Raw genomic sequence first — 24,886 nt, 5'->3', positions numbered from 1 at the left:
GAGCAAGGGGGTTAGGAAGGGCTGGCTTTCTCCTCTCAGCTGCAGGCAAAATCAGAACCGACTGCCCCCAGGTCCCCTCTGCAGGTGACCTCCAGCCTCCCTAAGCCTGGGGGATCGCGGTGGGCTTTGGAGGAGGACTTCCAGTCACATGGGACCACTGAACCTCGGGACTGCTTTGGCCGGACTGTAGGTGGCTCTGGGCCCAGGGGCCAGGACTCAGGAGTCCTCAGCTCCAGTCCTGACTGTTACAATGGGCTGTATGAGCAAAAGTGAGTCCCTTGCCCACTGTGGGGCTCAGTTTCTCCATCTGCACAAGGACAGACAGGGGGCAGCTGGGGAGAGCGCAGAGATGCTGAGAATCTAAGAGCCTGAGGTCCCTGAGACACCAGCCACACCCTCAGTCTGGCCTCCTGTGGCGGGGGCCCCTGTGCTTTGCGCCGAGGGACCCATGCGCCAGGAGGAGGTCGGGGAGACCAGAGCCCTGGCTGCCCAGGCGGGAGAGAGGGGAGCGAGCTCACTTTGGGCTTGGTGCTTCGCTGCAGGACATCCAGGAGCTGTCTTCGGAAGCCTTCCAGCTGGGAGAGGCCGATCCTGGGGGAGGGATCAAGACAGAACGTCAGCTGGGACTGGCCAGGGATGGCGAGGTGGGGGTGAGGGCCAGCCGGAGCCCCAGGAACAAGGAGACCGGTCCATCAGGGTCACAGGGCGGGTGGGGCAGGGCCTGCAGCTCAGCAGGGCCCAGCGAGGAAGCGGGGCCAGGGAGGGCGGTGGGGCAGGCCGGGCCTACCCTCTCCTCTCACCCTGGACACGAGTAGGGGGGATTCTGGGGTCCCTCGAGGAGGTGGGAATCTCAGTGAGAAAGATGGGCCTCCTGGGTGAGGGCTGAGAGGGAGGACAGCCCAGACCAGGCCGGGGGAGAGAGGGACCCACTTGCCTGGGAACAAGGTCTTTGCCCAGAACCACAGCCGTCACAAACTCCTTGGAGTACTCCATGGCGTCCTCGCTGCAAGGAAATCCAAGGGGTGCTAAGGCAGCGGAGGGGTGCGGTGTGTCCCGGGGGCTCTGCTCCAGCACTCCTGGAGGCAGTCTCTTGACTCGAGACCCTCTGGGGGGAGACTTCCCTGGTGGTCCAGTGGCTAGGACTCCATGCTCCCAAGGCCGAGGGCCTGGGTTCGATCCCTGGTCAGGGAACTAGATCCCACAAACGGCAACTACAAAGATCTCACAGGCCGCAAGGAAGAACAAAGACCTTGAGTGCCACACCCAAGACTTGGCACAGCCAAATAAAGGAATTAAAAAAAAAAGACCCCGTGGGGAGTGGGGCTGTGGTCCCTGCCCCGCCTACCCTGTCAGCAACTCTTTGCTGGGGCTGGATCCCAGGGTGGGCCTGGTATTTGACAGAGCGCCCAGTTCCACCCTCCAGGCCATCCCTAGATTCCCTGATGACCAGATACCAGTCTGCCAAGTGCAGCCCCCGGCCCAAGCCAGCTCCCTCCACCGTCCATCTTTGCCCCACCAGCCCCAGCCAAGTCTGGGGCCCTGGACCGCTTACCTCAGCAGGCCCCCTGGGGGGGAGTAGGCAAAGCACTTGAGGGTTGGGTACTGGGGTCTCAGGAGGAAGGAGAGGATAGCGGCAGTGCCCGCGCCCAGGGAGTGGCCCACCACAATCAGGCCGTAGTGTTTGGTTCCGCGGCCCTGGGGGCAGAGAGAAGCCCTGAGACGCCTGACCTGCTGCTGCCAGGCTGACCCCAGGGAGGCAGAGGGTGCTCCCCAGAGTCCTGGGATCACGTCTTGTGTTGTATTGGGCAGAGGAAGAGCCAAGCTAGACACCCAAGGAGCAACTTCTTAGAGAGACTATTTAACAAACTCCTACTCATCCTTCAAAACCTTGCACAGAGGTGACCTCCTTGGAGAAGCCCTTCCTGATTTTCCAGGATGCGCCTGTACCTGGGATTATTGCTGTTGTTCAGTCAGTAAGTCATGTCTGACTCTTTGAGACCCCATGGACTGTAGCCCGCCAGGCTCCTCTATCCCTGGGGTTTCCTAGGCAAGAATACTGGAGTGGGTAGCCATTTCCTTCTCCAGGGGATCTTCTTGACCCAGGGATCAAACCTGGGTCTCCTGCACTGGCAGGTAGATCCTTTACCTCTGAGCCACCAGAGAAGCCTGCACCCAGGACAGACCTTTATATGGGTGATTATGCTCTATTATGACCATGTGGTCACCTGCTCCCATCCCTGGACCTGCTCCCAACAGCTGGACCAGGTCTGAGCCCAGGGACAGCTTGACTGTGGGAAGGGCAGTTGGGAGCCTCTTGGCTGCCTGCCTGCACAGGGAGGGGTGGGCAGTGGGCCGGGCCCAGATCACCCCATCCACAGCAGCACCCCTTCTATCTGCTCTGCAATCACGTTCTGTGTTCTTTCTGCTCAGCATCTCAGAAGCTCCGGACCTGAGCCACCTTTGTGCTTCAGCTGCCCGGCACCGAGCAGGTGCCCACCACTCGGGTGGGGCCAAGCAGAGATGTCCAAGAGGAGCTGGTGCAAAAGAAGAAAGGGCCAGAGGGGGCGGGAGGGACTGAGCAGTGAGGAGAGGGCTGGGGGCCTGGGATGAAAGGAGAATGTCCGAGTCCGGCTTGTGGGGGGCGGGCAGGGGTGCGTCATCATTCACCCATTCTGTTCCCAACCTGTCGCCTTGCGGGAGGGCTTGAAGTATGAAAAACCCCTCACCAGGTCTCGCCCGAAGGCCTGGGACAGGACCATCTCCTGCTCCAGCTTCTTCTTGATGTACTCGGCCGAGAGGACCATCCCCTGGGTGAGGAGGAACAGAGGTGGGTGTCACTATCATGGGGAGGCAGGGGGGCCTGTCGGGGACCAGTGAGGCCAGTGATGTGAAGCTCACCAACCCCGTCCCACCCACGTCCCCCTTGGGTCCTCAGGACAACCTGGCGGTGGGGGGGATGGGGGGTGGGCTGGTGGACACTTGATCACATTATTTCCATTTCACAGATGAGAAGACTGAGGCTCAGAGGGATTGTGGGTCTAAGAGGAACCAGTGAGATCCCTTCTCCATTGCCTCCTTGAGCTCTCTCTTGTGGGACAGGGTCTGGGCTGCACAGGGCTGTGGGGTTCCCGGCCGGTGGGGGGCAGTGGACCTTCCAGACTGATCCACACCGCTCTGACCATCTCTCTTGGTGAGAGGAGCGACTCCGGAGGAGCCCCCGCCCCAACCGCGGGCCAGGCCTGCCTGCTGGCAGCAGAGAGGAGAAGCCTGGGGGCCACTGGGGGCCCACGAGAGGAGGGGGGTACCTTATGTCCCAGCCAGGTGCCGTGGTGGCCCTCCACGGGGAGGCGCTCAGCATCACCGGTCAGGTCTGTCAGGGCGTCCTGGGGGGCAGGGAGAACAGTGAGGCGTGGGGCTGAGAACAGGGAGAAGGTGGGTGCCCCCCCCAGGGGCTGTGAGGGGGCCCGGGGGGCGGGCGGGGTCACTGGGCGGCGTACCTTGGGGGACAGCGTTCCCCGGATACTGATCACCACCTTCTTCTTGTCGTGGTCCACTGCCACGTAGAAGGGGGTTTCATAGACCTGGGAGAAGGGCAGCTCGTGAGCCTCAGTGGCCCCTGGGCTGGGGCCAGATGTGGGGAAGTGACGGAAGCAGGTTTCCTTCAGGGCCCAGGAGTCTGGCTCCACTGGCCCCTGAGGCCGGCAAGGGTCACAGTAGGTCCCTCCCAGCCCAGCACCCAGCCTGCCCTGCCCTCCCACCTCTGCTGACTCGGGCGCCCTGAGTACCAGGTCCTGCCTGCCTGGTCGAGGGGCTGCCCTCTCCCCTCCCGAGTGCCTCTCTGTGTCCCTCAACTCCTTCCCCGCAAGGCTGGAGCCAGGAAGCCGCAACAGCAGGTGCAGGGCTGGGGTCCACGTCCAAGCCCCAGAGTGGGCCCAGGCCAGGATGTGGGGAGAAGGAGGCAGCCCGGCTCTGGCTCGCCCACCTAGGGGAGCCACGCCAGCCAGGCCAAGGGCTCCTGCCCCTGCGCAGGACCCAGGCTGCGGGGAGGCTGCGCACCAGCCCGCCGGGACCCTCACCGCATCGTGGCAGGAGGTGTAGACGATGTCCACCGCGGTCATGTTCTCGTCCAGGAAGTGGCGTCGAATGGCGATGGCGTTGCAGCCGCAGCAGTTGTCTTCCTCGATGGTGACTCCGGGGGCGAACCGGGGCCGGGCAGGACATAAGCAGCACCTGGGCGGGGGGCAGAGAGCTCAGAGCCCGGAACCCCGATGGAGCCACAGTCTTCCCCATCCTCTCGGGAATCTGTTCTTGCAGCCAGCCCCACGCCCTCTCTGAAAGCCTCCCTTGCAAAGCTCTCCAGTCCGTTCCCCAGGCCTCGCCTTATTCAGCCTCTTGACAACACGTGACCCAGGGGGTCTCTCCCGCCCCGCTTCCCTCTCTCCATCTGGCAGAGGGAGCCCTCTCCTGGAGTGCTTCTTCTTGTCCGTGTCTTCTCACTGAGACCAGAGGTCAGCCCTGGACCTCCTCTTCTTTCTAATGACAGGAGCTCCCAGGGCCTTACCCAGTCTTGGGCTTTAAATACCACCTGAATGCCAAAGAGCCCCCCAGACCCTGCTCACATTCAACCACCCATGAAAACCCTCCTCCCAGATATCCCCCAGGATTGCAGTCCCCTCAGCTCCAGATCCCAAGGGCCTACCTAGCCCCCTTGCTTCAACAGTCCCCCACACCTGCCCCTGAGCATTCAGCCCATGCTTAGAACCACTGGGTCCTCAACCCACCTCATATCCCATATTGTCGGTCAGCACATCCATTAGCTGTGCCTTCAAATTCACATCCAGATGCCAAATGCTTTCCCTCACCTCTCCCCACCCCCCTGTCCCGCTCCAAGCCACCTTATCCCTGCCTCCCTGCCTCAGAGTGTCACAGGGGCTCCCAACTGGTCCTCCTCACTCACAGCCGCCCCTTACGTTCTCAGCCAGAGTGACCTTCTATGATAAAAGATGAGGCGGCGTCCCTGGTGGCTCAGTGGTAAAGAATCTGCCTGCCAATGCGGGAGACATGGGTTCGATCCCTGGTCTGGGAAGATCCCACATGTGTTGGACCAGCTAGGCCCATGCATGAGCCGCAACTATTAAGCCTGTGCTCTAGAGCCTGGGAATTGCAACCATCGAGCCCACGCTCCGCAACAAGAGAAGCCACTGCAGTGAGAAGCTTGCACATGGCAAGGAAGAGTAGCCCCCACTCTCCACGGCTACAGAAAAGCCCGTGCAGCAATTAAGACCCAGCACAGCCAAAAACAAATAAATAAATAAAGTAATTTTTTTAAAAAGATATAAGATGAGCCACATCACTGCACTCAACATCTTCCAATGCTGCCCTTCCTGCCCAGGGTAAAGGCCAGAGTCCGAGCAAGCGCTGAGGGCCCAGCTCCATCTGGCCCCATTCTCTGGCCTGTTGCCTCCCACTCCTCTCCGATGCACTGGTGATACATTCCGTCCTCAGCATCTCTGCACTGCGGTTCCCTCTGCCTGGAACACTCTCCTCCTGGATACTGTGTGGCCGGATCCCTCACTTCTTGAGGCCTCTGTGCAAAGTTTATACTGCTGTGAGATCTGCCTGGGGCCATCTCATATGACAGCTACTCCTTGCCCGGTGTTCCCCAGTTTGACCACACAGTCAGCTCAATTTTCTCCAAAATACTCCTGTGTTCCAAAGCGCTGCATTTCCTTGTCTGGGCATCCCCAGCACCAAAAACACAGTTGTTGCTCAGTCGTTCAGTCGTGTCTGACTCTTTTCGAGTCCATGAACTACAGCACGCCAGGCTTCCCTGTCCTTTACAATCTCTCGGAATTTGCTCAAACTCATGTCCATTTGAGTCGATGATACCATCCAACCATCTCATCCTCTGTTGCCCCTTTCCCCTCCTACCCTCCTCAGTCTTTCCTAGTATCAGCGTGTTTTCCAATGAGTCAGCTCTTCACACCAGGTGGCCAAAGTATTGGAGCTTCAGCTTCAGCAGCAGTCTTTCCAATGAATATACAGAGCTGATTTCCTTTAGGAGTGACTGGTTTGATCTCCTTGCAGTCCATGGGACTCTCAAGAGTCTTCTCCAACACCACAGTTCAAAAGCATCAGTTCTTCGGGCACTCAGCCTTCTTTATGGTCGAACTCTCACATCCATACATGACTACTGGAAAAACCATAGTCAAAGCTATGGACCTTTGTTGGCAAAGTGATGTCTCTGCTTTGTAATACCTTGTCTAAGTTTGTATAGCTTTTTTTCTAAGGATCAAGTGCCTTTTAATTTCATGGCTGTAGTCACAGTCAGGAGTGATTCTGGAGCTGAAGGAAATAAAGTCTGTCTCTATTTCCATTTTCCCCTGTTGCTTCTTGACCTGCATACAGGTTTCTTAAGAGGCAAGTAAGGTGGTCTGGTATTCCCATCTCTTGAAGAATTTTCCACAGTTTGTTGTGATCCACATAATCAAAGGCTTTAGTGTAGTCAATGAAGCAGATTTTTTGGAATTCTCTTGCTTTTTCTATGATCCAGAAGATGTTGGCAATTTGATCTCTGGTTCCTCTGCCTTTTCTAAATCCAGCTTGTACATCTGGAAGTTCTCAGTTTACACACTGTTGAAGCATAGTTTGAACGATTTTGAGTATTACCTTGCTAGCATGTGAAATAAGTGCAATAGTGGGGTAGTTTGAACATTCTTTGGTATTGCCCACAACACAGTTGCTGCTAAGCTGCTAAGTCGCTTCAGTTGTGTCCGACTCTGTGCAACCCCAGGGACGGCAGCCCACCAGGCTCCGCCATCCCTGGGATTCTCCAGGCAAGAGTACTGGAGTGGGTTGCCATTTCCTTCTCCACCACACAGTAGGCTCCCCCAAAAATGAATGGGCGAACTGCTGAGCAGGGCACCCATCTTGGGTGCAGTTACTCCTTGGGCCACCAGAGGGAGCTAGCACCCAACATATGGGGCTCAGGGAACCAGAAAGCATGTGACCCAAATCTGCCTGCATTCCTGTTGCTATTCAGTCGCTCAGTTAGTTGTGTCTGACTCTTTGCGACCCCATGGACTGCAGCACGCCAGGCTTCCCTGTCCTTCGCCATCTCCTGGAGCTTGCTCAAACTCATGTTCATCGAGTCAGTGATGCCACCCAACCATCTCATCCTCTGTCATCCACTTCTGCTGCCTTCAATCCTGCCCAGCATCAACGTCTTTCTAATGAGTTGGCTCTTTGTATCAGGTGGGCAAAGTATTGGAGATCCAGCATCAGTCCTTCCAATGAGTATTCAGGACTAATTTCCTTTAGGATTGACTGGTTTGATCTCCGTGCAGTCCAAGGAACTCTCAAGAGTCTTCTCCAACACCACAGTTCAAAAGCATCAATTCTTCAGCGCTCAGCCTTTTTTATGGTCCAACGCTCACATCCATACATGACTACTGGAAAAACCATAGCTTTGACTAGACGGACCTTTGTTGGCACAGTAATGTCTCTACTTTTTAATAGGCTGTCTAGGTTTGTCATAGCTTTTCTTCCAAGGAGCAAACATTTTTTTATTTCATGGCTGCGGTCACCATCTGCTTTCCTGATTTGATGGCTAAGATTTTACTAAGAATCCTAGATTTAGGTGATGTGGAGAGGTCTGTCTTCACTGCAGCAGCCCCTGGGGGACTGATGCAGACCTCCCAATGGAAAGAGGCCTCCGCAGGAAAACCCAGGGTCAAGCCACGTCTTGAAAGCCATGGGTCTGGGGTGGGCGACCACTTCCATTTACTCCGGGAGACCCCTACTCCCTCCCCTGCCACTACTGGTCCAAATGGACACAGCTCTGGGTCTGTGGGCCAGGCTCTCGTTTTCAGGCAGCTAGCACTCCTCTCCAACCTCAGCCTGGCCCTCCAGCACTGAGGCTGTGACTGCCACAGTGAGGCCTGGGGAGACAGAGGCCCAGGCTGGAATCCTCGCTCCAGTGGCCCTTCCTGACTGCGATGGCCTGGCGGGGTGGGGCAGATGCCAAGAGCTACTTCACAAGGCTGGGGTGAGATCAAAGGCCCAAAATGCACAAAGAGCCTGGCACCAGGGAGATGGCAGCCCCCGAGTCAGTGATCTGGGGGCCTGGGGAACCACGAGAGCGGCAGGGCCAGCAGCCTGGGAGGAAAGGGCCATGGCACCTTTGAGGCCAGCACTCCCGCCTAGAGGAGGCTGGGTGCTGAGGGGCTCAGAGGCTGCGGGAGCCCTGAGCATTTGCTTGGCCTTTGGCAGGGCCTCTCCTGCCCACAGGAGACCAACCACATGTCCAGGGCAGGGCTGGGTCTGAATGGGGTGTCCCCAGGGTTGGGGGGCACATAGGCAGGCCTGGCTTGCCTTGCTCTGCATGGGACGGGAAAACAACTCCAGGTGACAGGCCTGGGCCTGAGGCAGGTGGGCAGTCCTTCCTCTAGCCTGTGCTGGAAACCTGGCCTGCTGTGGACAGGCTGGGCTCGGACAAGGGAGCCCGACTCTCTGGGCTGTAGGCTGGGACTTTGGGCCTGCCTCTCCTCCGCCCTCCAGGCACCTGGCTCTTCTCGGCAGGGACCCAGCTGGGCCCTCACGGGTCTGAGGTCTTTCTGCTGCCTCTCCTGGCAGCTCTGAGAAGCTGATACGAATGCAGCCTTGCCCCTGTTGGCAGAGCCCCTCAGATGCCCAGACCGCCAGGGACACTGCCTCCCTCCCAGCTTCTGAAAGATCCCGCCGGCAGGAGAGGCAGACCCTGCCTGTGCAAATGTCGTTCCTGCCCTGCCAGTGAGTAAGGAGTGTAAGTAAGTAAGTGAGAAAGCCCTGCCAGGGCTGTGGGAGCCCGGGTCTCAGAACTCCTGGTGCTGGGCTCATTCCGAGGACCTCTCAGTGGCCGCAGGGTTCCCAAGGATGCTGTCTGTGGGCTGGCAGAGATAGGGAGGGGCGTGGGGTGCCCTGGTCGGCTCTATCAGTCAACTGGGGGATGGTGATGACAACCCAGAGAGCCCCCCGGCTTTCTGGGGAAAGGACACTGAAGGACGGGGTGGCTGCTGTGGGCCCCGAGGGTAGGGGTGTGGTGGACAGAAGCTGCCCGCCCAGCATGCCAGCCTGTCCGGAACAGGGAACCCGGGCAACCATCCTCCTTCTGCCAGGCCTGGGCAGAAGGTGGAGATGCCAGAGAAGGGGAGGGGCCCTCACGGAGCCAAGCCCTCCTCTGGCCCACTTAGGAAAGCAGGGTCCACCCTGGCCACCCCCCGCAGTTGGCCAAGGGCGGCACCCAGCTGAGGTCTTGCCAACTCCTTGTGAAGAGGATTGGAGCCGTTCACAAAGGGCCTTCTTGCTGCCTTTCCAGACGCTTCTTGGGATTGGGCCTCTACCCAGAAAGGCCTTTCTTCCAGAAAGGCAGAGCACAGGAGGGGAGTAGGAGGGGAGTCAGAAGAAGGGAGGATGTGGGCAGAGGGGAGTGGTCGAGAGGGGCGGGGAGGGAGATGGGGGGTGGGGGGAAGGAAGCGGTAAGCCAGCCAGATGCTGGGTTCATTTCAGCCTCTCAGAACAGCTCTGGGAGGTATGTATTACCATCCCCATTTCACAGATGGAAACTGAGGCTTGCAGAGGTATGCTGACTTGCCTGACTCTGAAAATGACAAAGTATGGGTTCAAACCCACAAAGTGTGATTCCAAAACCCCAGCCATGATAACGCAGAACCAGAAAGGTTCTGGCCCAGAGATGGTGCAGAAGTGCAGCGGTGTGGGCCGCAGGGGGCACGGTAGCAGGTCCAGTTCATTTAGGGAGACCCGGCCCCACCATGGGCTGGCCCGGCATTGTGACCTCAGCCCTTCTGCACTCGCCACTGGCAGGGATTGGGGAAAGGCCAGGGTACTCACGAGCAGGACCGGGCCAGCTGGCAGAGGCCACAGGCGGGTTTCCGCATCAGGTACATGGGCCAGCCATAGGCAGCCAGGGCAAACAGCATGTAATAGCAGACCTCCTTATAGCGGAGCATCTCGTGCTGGAAGAGAAGCGGCAGAGGAAGGTTACCTCCTGCCCTTCCCGCCTGTAGCCTCGGCGCCCACGGGCTCCCCTCCATGGAGGCAATGGAGGCGGGAGCCGCCCTCCCCACAGGCAGCAGACCATGCCACCCCCACCCCGCGTGGAGGAGGGAACACGCCTCCAGATGATAATTGCATTTCCCTAATTATCTGCATGCAACCAGGGCACGAAACCTCCCGAGACCTGTCCTGTTGCTCCAATCTCAGAATTAATGATTTGGGGACAGAAAAACACTCAGAGCACTGGATCAATTTCCTTGCCGGTTTCCCAAGAAGGGGAGAGGGGGAGGTGAGAGCCACAATCACCCGCCTTGGCCATCAGGCCCCGGGAAGGGCAATTGAACCCCAAGAGGCCTGGACGCTCCCCTCTGGAGCAGGATGCCCAGGCCAGAAGCAGCAGGGCCGGCCCTGAAGATGCAGACATGCTGGGGACCAGACCAATCACCCCAGCCGTGCTCTGCACTCAGGGAGACCTTGGCTTGACTCAAGGGCGTCTGGGGCAGTCGGGATCGTTCTGAGAAAGGCGCTGGTTTGAAAGCCAGCGTCTGAGGCCGGTGGCTGCTGTTATCAGCCAGACTGCCCAGGGAGGCCGTCAGGAGGCACACGTGTCCCAGGGAAGCCGCTTCTCCCCAGTCCTGGGCGCCCCAGGCGCTGGGGGACTCCTGCACTTAGAGGGAATTAGTCACCTTGTAAAAGTTAAAGACAGTGATTAGTCATCTCGTGAAGTGAAATAAGCAGGACTTTAATCAGGGCCCAGAGGGATGGAACCGTCCCGGGCCGCTGGGTCTGCTCTTCAGGAAGGCGCAGAAGGAGGTAATTAACCTCTGGCTCACGCCTGGAGGGCGGGGCGCTGGCACCTGGGGGCTCGGCGGCCCCGCCCCCGCCCCCGCCCCTCCGCAGGGGAGAGCGAGCCGGGCGGGCATCCCCGAGGGAGGCGGGGACTGGCAGGCCGGGGGCCTGCTACGGAGGGGCTGTTTGGAGAAGGGATGCAACCCCCGCCCGCTTTGGGGAGCTGGGCGGGGGTGCCTATGGAGAACCGGCGTTTCCAGGTGAGTCAGATGTGAAGGCCGAATCCTTTCTAACGCTGTCCTTACGGGCACCAGTGTTCACTCACCTCCTCCCCACCAGGGCTCTCGGTGGAAGGCAGGCCCAGCACCGCTTCCGCTGCGGGAATAGGCTCAGCCGGGTCAGGGACTCGCTCAAGGTCACAGACCCCGGTGGGGAGCCGCACATTAAACCTGTTTGCTCCCAGCGCAGGGCCCGCTCTCTGGCTGCAGTTCCAGCCCTGGGTGAGGGGCTCCCCTAGCCTAGGACCAGCCCCCTCTTCACTGGGACACACAACGCCAGAGTTTCTACTAAAGGCGCTTGAGAAGAGCTCCTGCTACTCAAAAAAAAAAAAAAAAAAACAACCCTTGGAAACCAAGTGCTACGTCTTGCTGCCTTTTATAACAATAACAACCGTGGCAAAAATAACAGCAGCTCAGCCCCTGGAAGTACTTGACAATCTCAGGAGGCCAGGGCCAAACATTCTGAGCTCAGTGGAACCGATTCAGGGGGTTGGCCTGCAGAACCAGACAAATGTGGAGGGAGGCAGGTCAGAGTGTGCTTGGGAGGAAGGGGGCTGCTTGGAGGGCCAGGCGGGACCCACAGCAGAGCAGGTGCAGCCAGTGCCTCAAGGGCCGCGGGCAGGTGGTCTGCTCGGGTCAGCCCAGCAGAGGGAGAGAGGGACCCGGCACGCGGTGGGGGTGGTCCTGACTCACCGAGTTCTTGAGGTCGAGGTACTTAGTGTTTCTGGTCACTGGCATGCCAGACAGGAAGGCCAGGATATCGTTGTTGGCCTGCAAGACAGGCGCGTGAGGGTGGCTGCCCCGGGCCCAGCCCGAGAAAGGGGTCCAGGCCCTGGCTCTGCACTCTGCCTGCCTCCCAAGGGCCTGAGAACCCAAAGAGGTGTGTGGTTTCTAGCTCTTCCACGACCGGGCCGCTTTACAAATCCGAGGTCTCCTCATATATCCAGTTGCTTCCCTTCCACCCAAAGCATCCATGCTAGGGGAGGGAGCCGGCCCAGGGCCAGAAGAAAACATAGTTGCGAGACCCCAGCTAGGACTGGCGAGTTGCAGGGGGGAGGTGATGAGGCAAGCACGGAGGCTGGAGCGCAGCACTGGGTGGGTCGTGGGGCCGCTGTGATTAGATGGTAGATGGGTGTAGACAGCCTCTGGGCCCTGCAGAAGGAAGCAGCTCGAGCAGGGGCCCTGGGTGGCTGGCTGAGGGTGAGCTGGGGAAGGGAGGGGAGCGTGGAACCTGGGGGCGGCAGGGACGGCCTCGGCAGAGGGCAGTGTAGGGATGCGACTCGCGCGTGGGCTCACCTCGTCCAGCACGGCATTGCGCTTGGCCCGCTGCCGCTGCCGGAGCAGCACCAGGCCGGCGATGATGTCCGATGGCACGATGTCCAGGTCTCGGAAAAACTCGGCAAAGAGGTAGGCGATTTCCGAGTAGGCGTCCTACGTGGTCCGGGGAGGCGGCGGGGGGCGGTGGCAGGGAGCAGGAGAGAGGACAGAGGCCGGGCGTGAATGTCCGGGGATGGGCATCCGCTCTGGGTCCCTCTGCAGGGACCCTTCTCTGGCCCCCCCTTCCCAGCCCTCCTGTCCTTGGCACTCCTTCAGCACTCAGGCACCGGCCTGACGCCCCCAAGCCATTTCCTGCTCCAGGACTAGGAACCAAGGCCTGCAGGCCCAGCCTGTTTCTCCTTCCACCCTTCTCTCCAGCAGAGGAGCCAAAACTGAGCTCCTGGCTGCTTTTCTCCACGCTGTTTCTTCCCGCCTCCCTCCAGCTGTGACCCTGAATGGCCCTGCCAAGGGCCCTTTGGAGCCCAGGGTCTCAGGCCCCCTCCCCCTCCTGCCCACAGCTGGAGGCGCAGGGACCCCCACCATGTGCCTGGACAAGGGACGTCTGATGCGGGGCCCCTGGCCCCCAGCTGCCCTGCAAACTCTGTCCTCAGGACACCCGTGCTTGGGGCCGGGGCTTTGGGGGAGGTCGTGAGGACAGAGGCAACCCCGCCAGTCCTGTGCAGAGGCCTGTCTGCCTCCCGACAAGTGGAAGCCTGGAACCTCTTCCCTAACCTGTCAGGAGAGGCTGTGGTGGGAACAGACTCATGGCAACCAGCTTTCTCCTGCTGGGTTTCGCCCCTGAGCGTCTGGCACTTGTGAGAGAAGAAAAATCAAGGGCTGCAAACTCAAACGCCTAATGCAAGGGCCGAATCTAGAAATACTGAACTCGACACAAACGCCCCCGATTTTTAAATCCTGGCATCCAGTGCAAATGTTTGAGCAACACAGCATGAGCTGATCAAAACTCTGGGCGGGACCTGACCTGACCTGACCTGATCACCATCAGTGTCTGGTGGGACCCAGCTTCTGGGGATCCCCCCCTGCCTTATTTGAGAAAAGACTTCAGCCTTTTCCCCAGGGTCCAACACCAGCCCCCAATCTGCCTGCCAGGAGGGGTGGGTGTGCCCTGGATGAGACCCGGCCCAGAGAGCCCCGTGGGGGGTGCTTCCCACCCACCAGGGAACCTCCGGGGTGGGCGGGGCTTTCTTACTCTCGATTTACTCACTCTATGGTTCAGCAGGGGCTGCGGGTGGGTAGGAGCCACTGGAGGCTTTTCCGGTGGCTTCCATGGAGGGCACTTGCTGTCTGGCTCGGGCAGGAGTGGTCTCCTGACCTCACTGGCTCTGCCACTACCTAGCTGTGGGACGCTGAGCAAGTCACTCCACCTCTCTGGACCTCAGTTGCCTGATCTGCAAAATGAGGGGTGGGGCTAGATGATCCCTAAGGACCCTGCCAGCACTGCAGGGGGCGCTCCACTGGGGGGCGCTCCACGGAGGGCTCCCAGGGCCCTGCCTCCCCTCCCCCACCAGGGGGCCACCCGCTGCTGACCCACCTTCCTTCTGCAGCGCCCTAGTGGGTGCGGAGGACAGCGACGGCCGCACTGACCACATGGCTGCTGATCTTACAGAAGGACTTGCAGCTGGATGTGGTTTAGTCTGACTGCTTTGTGACCCCATAGACTGTAGCCCGCCAGGCTCCTCTGTCCATGGGATTCTCTAGGCAAGAACACTGGAGTGGGTTGCCATGCCCTCCTCCAGGGGATCTTCCTGACCCAGGGATCGAACCCATGTCCCTTGCATTGGCAGGCGGATTCTTTACCACTGAGCCACCAGAGAAGCCCTTGTGGCTGGTGAGATGCTGCTTGCTTTGCTTCGTCTTCAGGTCACCCTGATACTTGAGTACCTCTTCTCCTAGACTCATCTCTAAGTTCCAAGGGGGTCAAATAAAAGGTCTTCCCATTTTTCTGTCGCTTAACAAAGGAAGGGAAGGGCTGTTTCACACGAAGGAGGGAGTCGGGCGGTGAATAACAACAGGTCCTCTGAGGAGCAGGCTGTAACCTCCGGTCCTGCTCAAAGCCCAGCCTCACCCAACCCGGCAGAGAGGAGGACCTGAGCCCCAGGGCGGCGACTTCCCAGTACTTACTGACTGGGAGTCCTTCGTCCGAGTGCAGCAGAGGAACACTTTGAGCCGACGTGACCAGCTGGTGGCCTGACCCTCTTCTAAGCGGTGCCTGCAGTGGGGGAGAGTTGGTATGTGTGAGGTCAGAGGGCTGGACCAGAAGAGCTGGGCCTAGATGTTACAGTAACAGAGCAGCCTGTTCCCAGGACCCCGGCAAAGGGCTCCCCGGCAGGAGGGTCTGGGGGGGCAATAGGCCTGGGCCCGGTCAAAGCCGGGTGGCCAGTGAGCTGTCAGCCTGCAGGGCTCTCCCTGAGGGGCTCCTGCTGGCCTACGATGGCGCGCTGCTGGCCAAGGCCAGGGCCTGTGCCTCTGGTACAGGGACACCAACACACCCGGGGGGCTTCGGAGCTGGGAGCCCGAACTGGGGTCCGCCCTGAAACCCACTCCAAAGGCTCTAACCAAGGGCCCTGGGAGACGGCGGCAGGGTGCTGGGCCTCCCTGCCGATTTGTTCCACGTTGGGAGCAGACCTGCTGGCCAGACCTGTTCCCCTCTCAGAAAGGATTTCTCTCATCTCGGTACTTGGGGAAGCTTAAGGGGCTGAATGAGGTTCAGCATGCTGCAGTGCCTTGGATCCATTATCTTACAAGGGAGAGGGCCCCTGCCCTTCCCCTGCCTCCACCCCCAGCCCCAATGGGTATGTCTGCTTTGATGGGGAGGCAGGGTACCCAGGGGTCTGCACTCAAAGCGAGAATGATTGGCCGGTTATCCACGGAGACCGTTCCAACACTGAGTGTCCAGAGGTCGGTGTGTGTTTTGAGCATAAAGATCACAGATCCAACATTAAAAATGTAAATTTCCAGACTGAGCAAGAGGGGCTGGCTGGCTTTTGTGACATGCGCCCTCCCCGCCAGCCCTTTCAGAGCCTGGTGCTGGGTGGTCAGGAGGGGCAGGCTCTGAATGACCCTGGATGCCTGCAAGGCACTTAGCATCCATCAGGAGTGACAGGCCAGGCGGTCGCTGCCTCCGCCTCCTCTCTGCAGCTAACAGCCGCTTCCTGCTCCCAATCATGGTGCCACAGCGCTATGGGCCACAAGGACGGGGAAGCCACAGCGCCGTCAGGGCGACAAGACGGGGTTAGGAAACAGGGCAAGGGACTTGCTGTTTCTGGAACCTGCCAGCCCTAAGGGACTTGGGCAGCCTCATATCCTAAGCCAATGTCCCCCCTACTGGGGGCTGGATGAAGGGACAGCATGCCAGCTAAGCTAAGTTCCCAGAGCATCACATTCTTTAACTCTTTCTAACCAAACTGGCGGTCAAACATTCAAAGACAATTTCCTCCCTTCCCCCTGGCAGATTAAGTCTTGTATACTATATTGCAGTACCCTTTATGCCCACCAGGGGGTAGATGGCGCCAACGACAAGTTTGGCCTAATACATCCGTTGGGCTACAGAGACCAAGACACTCGGTCTGGACAGAAAGTTCATGGACCTGCACCCCTCTGCCCTGGGGCTCACTAAAGTGAAGGGAGGGCAGACACTCTTGCAGAGATCCAAGGTCAGGCTCCCAAGGAGCAGTGGTGGGAAGAACCCATCTCAAATCCTACCAGATTTCACCGGAAGAAGAAAGGGCCCAAGACTTGAGCAGCAACCTAACTCCCGGAAACTAAAATAAACCATCGGTGTGGGAGCAGCACGACTTGTGCACAAAACCAAACCTGGAAGCGGATGAAGGGTCAGCAGGCTTGAAAAATGTCCTTGTTAAGAAAAACTTCTGTTGGTCTAAGAGCAGAGTGAGGGGGCCGGGGGAAGAGCCGGAGAGGTGGTCACAGTAACGCAGTCGTGGACTGGGCTGCCCCCTCCAGCCCATCTGAGAGATGGAGAAACCACAACAGGTGGGGGTCTAGGAGCCTGAGACCTCTTACAACCCAAACAGGGCCCGGAAGACTTACTAATTCAGATGACAGCCACCACCAACACCCCCTCCCCCCCACCCCCACTGTAAAGGCATTGGCTGCCCTGGGCCCCAAAGGCAATTATCCAGAGTAGGGGAGGGGAATTTTTTTTTTCCCCCAGGGCCCCAGGAGTCCAGAAACCAGGTCAGGTGGGGGCATGTGCTCGGAATGAGCAAAATGGGACGGGTGGTGGTGGCCAGCTGCGCCGCCGGGAGGAACAACAGGCTCTGGGGCCTTGGCTCCCAAACCTGGCATTTGGGGCTGGGAGGTGGCCAGTCCAGGCGCGGGTGTAGCTCTGGCTCCAGGGCCCAGCTGACGTGGAGGGCCCGGGGGGCTGGACGGAGGGGCATGGGAGGGTGGGGTGGGGGCCCAGGCAACCCGCTCCCCTGGGTGAGGGCTCCCAACCCTGCTGCCCTGGGCTGGGGGTGGAGTGCCAGCTCCACTCCCCCACCAACCTGACCCGGGCATGTGGCCTGCCCTCCCTGGGATTTGGACCGCTCATCTGTAGAATGGGTCTCACAGCCGCACCAGGGTTGGCAAAGGGATGAAACAGACTGCTGTGGAAGTGTAGGGCCAACCCAGGACAGAAGCTCGATGAACGGGAGCCACTGTGGCCTACCCTGAAAGCCCCTCTGCTCTTTTTCTTTCAATAAACAGGAACTCTGTGACCATCCCAGACGCCCTGCCTCATTTTCTCTGCTTCCCTCCTTCTCCAAAACATTGTGCAAAACATCCCCCCCACTGCAAGAAGCCTTTTGCCTTGGTTAACCTCCTCTAGCCCCCTTAATCCTAGAGGCAGCCTCGCCTAGTGGTTAAGAGTCAGGGCTCTAAGGCCAGACTGTCTGAGCTTGATCCCAGCCCCACTGTTCGCCAGCTGTGCAACCTCAGGCAAGTCACATAACCTCTCTGTGCCCGTTTCCTCATCTGTATTATGGGGATGACAGGAACAGCGACCTCGGGGAGTTATTGTAAGTTAATACGTGCACCTCTGGGCTTGCTTATCCAGGTGCTTCCTACTATTACTCTCATGTTTTCAGTCCCGAAGATGATCTGAGCACGAAGCTCCCGTGAGCGTCCGTGTTCATCACTCTGATAAACCTCACGGCAGCTGCATGAGGCAGAAATGATTGCGTTCCCACTTTACAGACCAGGAAATTGAGGTAAGCCTTGGGCCAGCACCTGGGACTCACACAGGTTGAGATGCAGTGAGGGAGGTGCGGGGCCGGCCTCTGCCTGCCCGGGGTCAGCAAGTCCCACCCTCTCGCCCAGCCCACTGACCGCAGGTTGTAGGTCCGCAGGTTACGCTGCCTCCTCTTGGTGGCCCTCAGCTTGACGAAGGTGCGGCCCGTGGGGTCGAAGACGCAGAGGACCGTGATGCACACGCTCAGGATGACTACCCAGTTGCAGACGACCATCCCTGTGGAGGAGGGGTGGGAAGCCAAGGGGCATGGCACTGGGGACACCTCTCTGAAAGAAAGGGGCACTGGGGCCTCCCTACCTCAAAATGCTTCTGGGGCCCGACAGCCAGACTCCAAAGACCCCAGCCCCAACCTCCAGCTACATGGCCGTTACCTGCTGAACTGTGACCACCCTCCACCGCCCCCCCGCCAGGCCCATCCTTGGCACAGAGCAAATGGCTATGTGGGTTTCCAGAGCCCTGGTCAGCTCTGTGCCTTCTGCTGTGCACCCCCAGACCAGGGCCCCCAAGTGGGGGGACAGCAGACCTCAGGATGAAGGCTACAGCCTCACCCAGCCAATCCGTCAGCCGAGCTCACAGAAACTGTTTCCGTCTCAAGGTGCCTGAGCTTATTGCCCTCTAACCTGGCCCCTGGACCCCCGATCCCAGGGTTAGAGTTAGGGCTGGCTATGTCCCCTCCACCTCAGGGTTGCATGAGTGCTCAGTCACTCATGACTCTTTTGAGATCCCTTGGACTGTAGCCCGCCAGGCTCCTCTGTTCATGGAATGCGCTGCTGTTTAGTCACTTCAGTCGTGTCTGAGTCTTTGAGACCCCATGGACTACAGCCAGGCTCCTCTGTCCATGGGATTTCCCAGGCAAAAATAATGGAGTGGGTTGCCATTTCCTGCTCCAAGAGATCTTCCCGACCCAGGGATCAAACCCATGTCTTCTGCAGTGGCAGGTGGATTCTTTTACCACTGAACCATCGGGGAAGCCCCCAACCCAGGGTTAAGGATGCTATATCCCCTCCACCCCAGGACTGCCCTCTCTAACCTGGCCCGGCCCTCCTACCCCAGGCCCGACCAACATACCGAGCGTGACGTTCTTGGCAGTGAGGTCGTTGCAGGAGGTGTAGTACTGGGTGAGCCAGACAATACCCACGATGGCATAGATGAACTCGATCACCAGGATGGCTGCAAGCAGAGCAGGGTCCCGGCTGAAGGACGGGGAGGCCCTGGAACCTGGGCCCGGCTCCTCGGCAGCAAACCACCCACTGCCCCGCTCTCAGGCCTCAAGGTGCAGAGGCCCGGGGAGTGTGGCCATCCCATCCCCTGCTCTGGCTCACGTGCCCTCGGCCCTGACACTTCCCTGACAAGGTGACTACAAAGGCAGATGATGAAGAGGCATTTCCCTGCTCTTTCAGGAATTAGAGTTGTATCGGTGAACTCTGGGATCAGATGTGGGGCTTCCTTGGTGGCTCAGTGGTAAAGAATCTGCCTGCAATGCAGGAGACCCAGGTTTGATCCCTGGGCTGGGAAGACCCCCTGGAAGAGGAAATGGCAACCCACTCCAGTACTCTTGCCTGGAGAATCCCACGGACAGAAGAGCCTGGCAGGCTACAGTCCATGGAGTCACAAAGAGTCAGACACAACTGAGCAACTAATACTGTATCTTAGGTAAGTTACCTAATCTCTCTGAGCCTCCACTTCCTCCTCTGTAAAATGGGAGTGAGGAGGTCCACAGTTCAGGGCTGTGAGAACTGGAGGACAGGGTGTTCATTTCATGGAAATGGCCGTTCCCGGGGAGGCGGCCTCCAGCACTTGAGGCAACAAGAGGAAAGGGGCGAACCAGCTGCTCAAGGTGCCCTGTCCAGGGCTGAGCCCAGGGCTGACATGGAGTTGGGTGTGGGGAGCAGGGGGGAGAATGGACGCCACCCCCCACCACCCCGGGGACAGCACTGGAAGCCCCAGCTCCACAGGCAGCCCTGGTGGCAGCCAAGAGTCCAGGTTTTGGAGTCTGACAACCTGGGTTCAAATCTCAACTCTGACACTTGCACACTTGTTAGCTGTGTGACCTTGAGGGAGCTAATTAACCTCCCTGGGCCCCAGATTCTTCATCTGCAAAATGAGACCAACAAAGGGCTCCTCCCTGAGTTAACACAGGAAGAGGGCTAAGCTCAGGCCATGGGAGCACAAGAGTGTCCAGCAGGAGTGACCGGGGGAGGCGGCTGAACCCGAGTCCAGGAGGAGGAGACAGGTGTGTCCTCAGGGAGCTGGTCTAGGCTCCTGAGGGGCCTCCCCAGGACGAGGAGGAGGGGCTGTTTGGGGAAGGATCACAAAGCCGCTGAAGAGACACACACAGCCGAGACAGAACAGGGGTCGGCAAGCTTTTTCCATAAAGGGCCAGAGAGTAAATATTTTAGACCTTGTGGGTCATACTCTCCATCACAGTGACTCAGCTCTGCCATGGTTGTGCAGAAGCAGCCAGAGGTGGTAAGTACTAAATGAGTTGAGTGTGGCTGGGTTCCAATAAAACTTTATTTAAAAAAAAAAAAAAGACAGCGGGCAGGATTTGGCCCCCAGGCTGCAGTCTGCCCATGCCTGGTCCAGAAGTGGGTGCAGGGAGTCTGCCTGTTCGCTGCTGGCCCTCGGTGCTGGCTGAATGAATGTTAGGCACAGGAGGCGGGTGGGGGTGGGGAGGGCCGGAGTAGCCCCCGCCCACGGCGGGTGGCCCTTACCCAGGCGCACGTAGAGCACGTACTGCATGGATTCACGGGGCTCTGTGTAGAGGATGCCGCCGCGCATGCTCAGCCAGATGATGGCCATCTCGGCGATCATGCAGCTCAGTAAAATGCCCAGGTAGCCGCGGCCGTGGTCCACCAGGTTCAGGGAGCAGGCCTCGTCCGGGTTGTAGACCAGGCCGAAGAGCACCACGGACAGGATCACAAACCTGGGGGAATGTGTACATTAGAGGGGCTAGGCGGCCCCTGGCAGGCGGCCCCGCCCAGCCTGGACTCCAGGAGGAAGGGCTTAAGTGATCTGGGCAGGGGACCACTGTCCGCCAGGCAGCAGGGCCCTCTGAGGACACAGGCGCCCAGGGACAGGGCAGTGGGAGCAGGGAGCCCAGGGCTAGGTCAGCTCCCGGAGTGGCCAAGCAGGGTCTCTGGGCTCCGCGCGGGTATTGCCCTAAAGGGGGTGGATGTTTCAGCGCTGACTCCTGGGACAGGGTCAGGACAGAGGGTCAGAAGGCCTCTCCCAGGCCTGTGAATGGCCCTGAGGCTCACCAGGTGGTATGCAGCAGAAAGAGGAAGATGGCTGGCAGGACGAGGTCATCGCTGCCCACAGACCAGCGCCGCCGGAACACCACGATCCCAGGCATGGCTGGCGGCTCTGCGGAGGCTCAGCGGGCCTGGTGCTCACCTCCTGAAACAGAGCAGATGACCCCCAGGTTGCCCGGGCCGCGGTCGCATCCAGGGCCACTGTGCTCCTGGCCAGGCAGGCCCAGCAGCAGGGGCATCCTCCTAGTACGACATCCCCAGGGCTTCAGTCCCGTCCCTGGGCAGGACCCACCTCCCACCATGTCCATCCCCCTGGAGCCAGTGTGGAAAACTGCAGTAGCCAGACACTGGCTTCAGTCTAACCCCCGAGGACTTGCCTGTCCCCAAGAGTGGCACAGGCCCCTTGAGATCAGCTCAGCCTGGGGTTACCCCAACAGGAACTGCTAAGCTCCACTAAAGACCTGGGCTTATTCCTGCCCCCCTCCAAGGGATCAGGGGACCCCCACCCACCTATCCAGTGCATGCAGTCCTTGGTGTGGGGTGGGAGGTTCCCAGCCCAAGCCTGAGCCTGTCTCCCGGCATCAGCCAAGCCAGGGAGGTGGAAGGCTGAAGGCGCTGGGGAAGGTGGGGGTGAGCGCACGCGTGGGGCTGGCACTCACTCATGGAGGATGGGAGCACTCAGCACATAGTAGGTGCTCAGTAAATATCTGTTGAATGAGGTCTGTTTCGTGCTTTGCTGGAATGCCAGGAGGACACTCTATGACCTGATTTTGCACCCATCAGACAGAATCCCCAATCACAGCGACGCCCCTTGGTAGGGAAGGACCTGGTTGAGACCGGGGGCCGGGGGGGGCGGTCAGGAGTGTCGCTGGGGTGCCCAGCTTCTCTGCCGGAAGGGCAGTGGGTGAGCCCTGGGGGTATCCCATCCTCCTGGCAGCCACCCTCCACCCTCCACGCTCCACCTGAGCCATGCAGTCTCTACTGCCTGGATCCCAACTCTCCGAAGTAGCTGAATTCAAATTAGCCGCAGGGAAGCTTGGGGAGAAGGGCCCAGGAGTCCGGTCCTCCCCTCCCAAGAGCCCCAGGAACCAGGGCAGTGGCGCAGGCCACTGGCTCCCCACAGGGGGCTGGTGGGGAGACACGGGGGAGGGGCTCAGGGTAGCCCCGCGCTCAACTCAACAGAGAAACCCCAGCGACAGGAGGCTGGGCGCTGGTGGGCCGCTGCTCCCAGGCTGGCAGAGGCTTACATGGCACCTGGTCCCGGCTGGGTGGCAAGTCCTCCTCTCCCCGGTGACGGCTCCAGGGAAGAAGAGTGTCCGTGGAGACCAGCATCACTCAGCAAGTGGCCAAGTCTCCCCGGCCGGTGGGCACGGCCCTCAGGGTGGGCTGGGGGGTGTGGGGCCAGGTGGCCGGCCCAGCACATCCGGCCCGGCCGGTCTCCGTCGCCCTCTCCCGGGTGCAGCCGCTTCATCCGGCCGCTGCCAGGCTGCTCTCAGCGAGGTGGCGGCCTGGCGGGCGGGCGGGCTAGCCTGCCGGGGTCGTGCCTACTCCTCCCCCCACCCTCAGGAAGTGACATCATCCCACTCTCTCCAAGGAGGAGTCGAGCACGGAGCGCGGATTCTGGGAAGCGGGAGAAGGATGGAGAGCCCGGCGCTGCGTGGCGGGGCGTCCGGGGGCGGGGGTCTGGGACCGCGGGAGGCCGGGGCTTCCAGTTGCCTGTCGGGGACGAGGGGCTGGCCGCGCCGCCAGCTTCGGTTCGAAGGGACGGGCGGGAGGGGTGGGAGGGGCTGGGACGCCGTGGGCGGCGGCCGGGCTGGGGAGGACGGAGCTGCCAACAGCTGGGATGGCAGCCGCCAGCCCCTCCTCGACGCCAGGTGGCCCCCGGAGGGTGAGGAGCCGCGTGGGGCTGGGCCCCGGGGGTCCCTCACACACACATACACATGTGAAACCACTGCGAGGTCCCAGCAGGTGCAGCAGCCGCTCTCAGCAAGCCAGACCCCAGCAGAGGAAGGGGAGGGCTGTCCCAGAGCGGCTGGCAGGCGCGGGCTGCCCTGCCGGGAGCCCAGGACGTCTCGTTTTCAGGGGTACACCCAGTGAACCCTTCCCAACCGCCTCCTCTCCCAGCCCTTCACCTTTTAAAGAGTCTAGAATGGCTAAAACTCCCTCAACTCACACGTTATCACTGAACAACCTCACGCGTGGCCCCACCCTCCCGGCTCTCTGGTAGAAGTGGGTGGGCGGGGAGCCTGGCACCCGTGTAGAGGGGGCCGAAGATCTGTCAAGACCCCTGTAGTGATACGAAGAGTGGCAGCCTCTGCCCCCCTGGCTCGGCGAGGGGAGGAGTGCCCAGCTGACCCCCCCGCCGTAGGCACTGACTAGGTCACACCTAGGTCACATGGCAGGGTGGCTGCGGGCTGACCCCGCCGGGGTGCCTGGTAACAGGTCTGGGGACCACACCCCACGACCTCCGGGGCCAGCTCGCCACTGCAGAATCCCAGGTCCAGGGCTGCCTGGCTCCCGACCCCGGCTCCATCACCCACTCATGGTATGACTTACTAGCTGTGCCTCAGTTTCCCCATCTGTAAAATGTCGATGGTCCCCACCTGCTAAGGGTCTGGTGCGAACCATACGAGAGGCCTTGGCAGCACTGGACGAAGCCAGCGGCAGTTTTAGCTCAGGAGGGCGAAGCAGAGAGAAATCGTGTGAACCGGGTGGACGAGCTGTCCCTCCCCTGCCTGGGCTGGCGGATTGTCCGGCTGGTCACCACCGGGTCATGGGGGGTGAGGGGGGGTGAGGACAGGGCCTGTGCTGCTGCTGGGGGTGGGGAGGATGGACCCTGCTACTCCATGCGGATTCATAAATCTCAGGACTGCTATTTTTAAGGGCCTGAAAGACGCCCTTTCTCTCGAGACCCCAGCCCTTCACAATGGGGTCCTGTTCCCCTGCTGGGGATGTGATTTCATCTGGAGGAAATGTCTCAGGATGGGGGAGGGCAGAGGCTACTTCCTGGTCTGGGGAGGCCACAAAGCATCTCCTCTGGCTCTCCTCCCCCAGGGCACAGGGGCCTTAATGGGACGGAGGGCATCCAGACCAGGGGCACTTCCAGGGGAGGGGCAGTGCCCCCTTCAGGGGGTGCAGAACAGAAGCATTGCTGGGAGCCCCCTATGCTGCTGACTGGACATCCCCCCCACCGCCCAGGCAGGTGTGAACGCCCAGGAAGCTCCCCACACATGGGTGGAATGACGAGGGGCACTCTGAGGCCCTTTCTTCCTCCACTCACAAAACCCAGTTTCCTTGATGGGGATTCAGGCCTTTGATTTAAGTATGAACCATCCTCCGAGTTCCTCTTTCTAAAAATGCAAAACTGTTTTTCAAAAATGCACAGGCTGACCCCTACTTTAAAAATCGTCCATGGCTCCAGGGATCTGCAGGATAAAGTCCAAGCCTATCAGGCAGCACCTAACGGCCGCAGCAGCTGGCAGGCAGGCTGTGCAGCCTTGGGCAGGGGCCTTGCCCTCTCTGAGTCCTGGAGCAGGAAGTCACTCCCCAACTCCTAGGGATCCAAGGCACAGACAGGCACAGGGCCGCCTTCTGGCTGGGGAGGCACTCCAGTGCCCCCTCACACTCCCTCACCCTCCTTTCCTAACCCCCAAACTTGTTGCTCCCTTAAAAACACCTCATTGGAATCTGTGCTTTGTTTATCCTAATTCCTCTGGCAGGCAAAATCCTACTCATCTTTGTAAGCCAACCAAAAGCCAGCCCTCTTTGAATCCCTCCCTGACGGCACTCCCCCCCCCCTTCTCGTGCAGAACAAGCCACTCCCTTATGGGATCCCCTCATCTCAATACCCTGGGCATACTGGCTTACACTTGCTGATTCCTTTTTGCCCATCCCGGCTGGCCGTGCTCAACAGAGAGTCCCGG

The 24,886-nt window shown here is 59.8% G+C and overlaps 1 protein-coding gene across 9 annotated transcripts in view; it reads right to left on the bottom strand.

Annotated features, from left to right (window-relative positions):
• The window catches only part of DAGLA (diacylglycerol lipase alpha), a 75,838-nt gene that overhangs the window by 7,455 nt on the left and 43,497 nt on the right, over positions 1-24,886 (bottom strand). For 4 of the 9 annotated variants that reach the window (XM_043451933.1, XM_043451937.1, XM_043451938.1 and 1 more), the window contains 15 exons: positions 20,970-21,108; positions 20,424-20,635; positions 18,778-18,879; positions 17,787-17,925; positions 14,580-14,667; positions 12,417-12,551; positions 11,814-11,891; positions 9,889-10,013; positions 4,077-4,230; positions 3,498-3,581; positions 3,306-3,383; positions 2,727-2,807; positions 1,553-1,695; positions 935-1,003; positions 519-591 (listed from right to left, as the gene is read on the bottom strand). In XM_043451933.1, coding sequence (XP_043307868.1) covers positions 519-591; positions 935-1,003; positions 1,553-1,695; positions 2,727-2,807; positions 3,306-3,383; positions 3,498-3,581; positions 4,077-4,230; positions 9,889-10,013; positions 11,814-11,891; positions 12,417-12,551; positions 14,580-14,667; positions 17,787-17,925; positions 18,778-18,879; positions 20,424-20,635; positions 20,970-21,064 — 1,656 coding nt within the window. In that variant the 5' untranslated portion in view covers positions 21,065-21,108. Of the gene's footprint in view, positions 1-518; positions 592-934; positions 1,004-1,552; positions 1,696-2,726; positions 2,808-3,305; positions 3,384-3,497; positions 3,582-4,076; positions 4,231-9,888; positions 10,014-11,813; positions 11,892-12,416; positions 12,552-14,579; positions 14,668-17,786; positions 17,926-18,777; positions 18,880-20,423; positions 20,636-20,969; positions 21,109-21,622; positions 21,880-22,206; positions 23,527-23,566; positions 24,729-24,886 lie in introns of those variants that run through there. The other 5 variants (XM_043451940.1, XM_043451934.1, XM_043451932.1 and 2 more) reach the window with 5 other exon arrangements.

This window comes from Cervus canadensis, chromosome 29 (assembly GCF_019320065.1).
Source record: "Cervus canadensis isolate Bull #8, Minnesota chromosome 29, ASM1932006v1, whole genome shotgun sequence".
NCBI lineage: Eukaryota > Metazoa > Chordata > Mammalia > Artiodactyla > Cervidae > Cervus > Cervus canadensis.
Note: the sequence above shows the minus strand (reverse complement) of the source record. Positions and strands in the feature narration are given on the sequence as shown.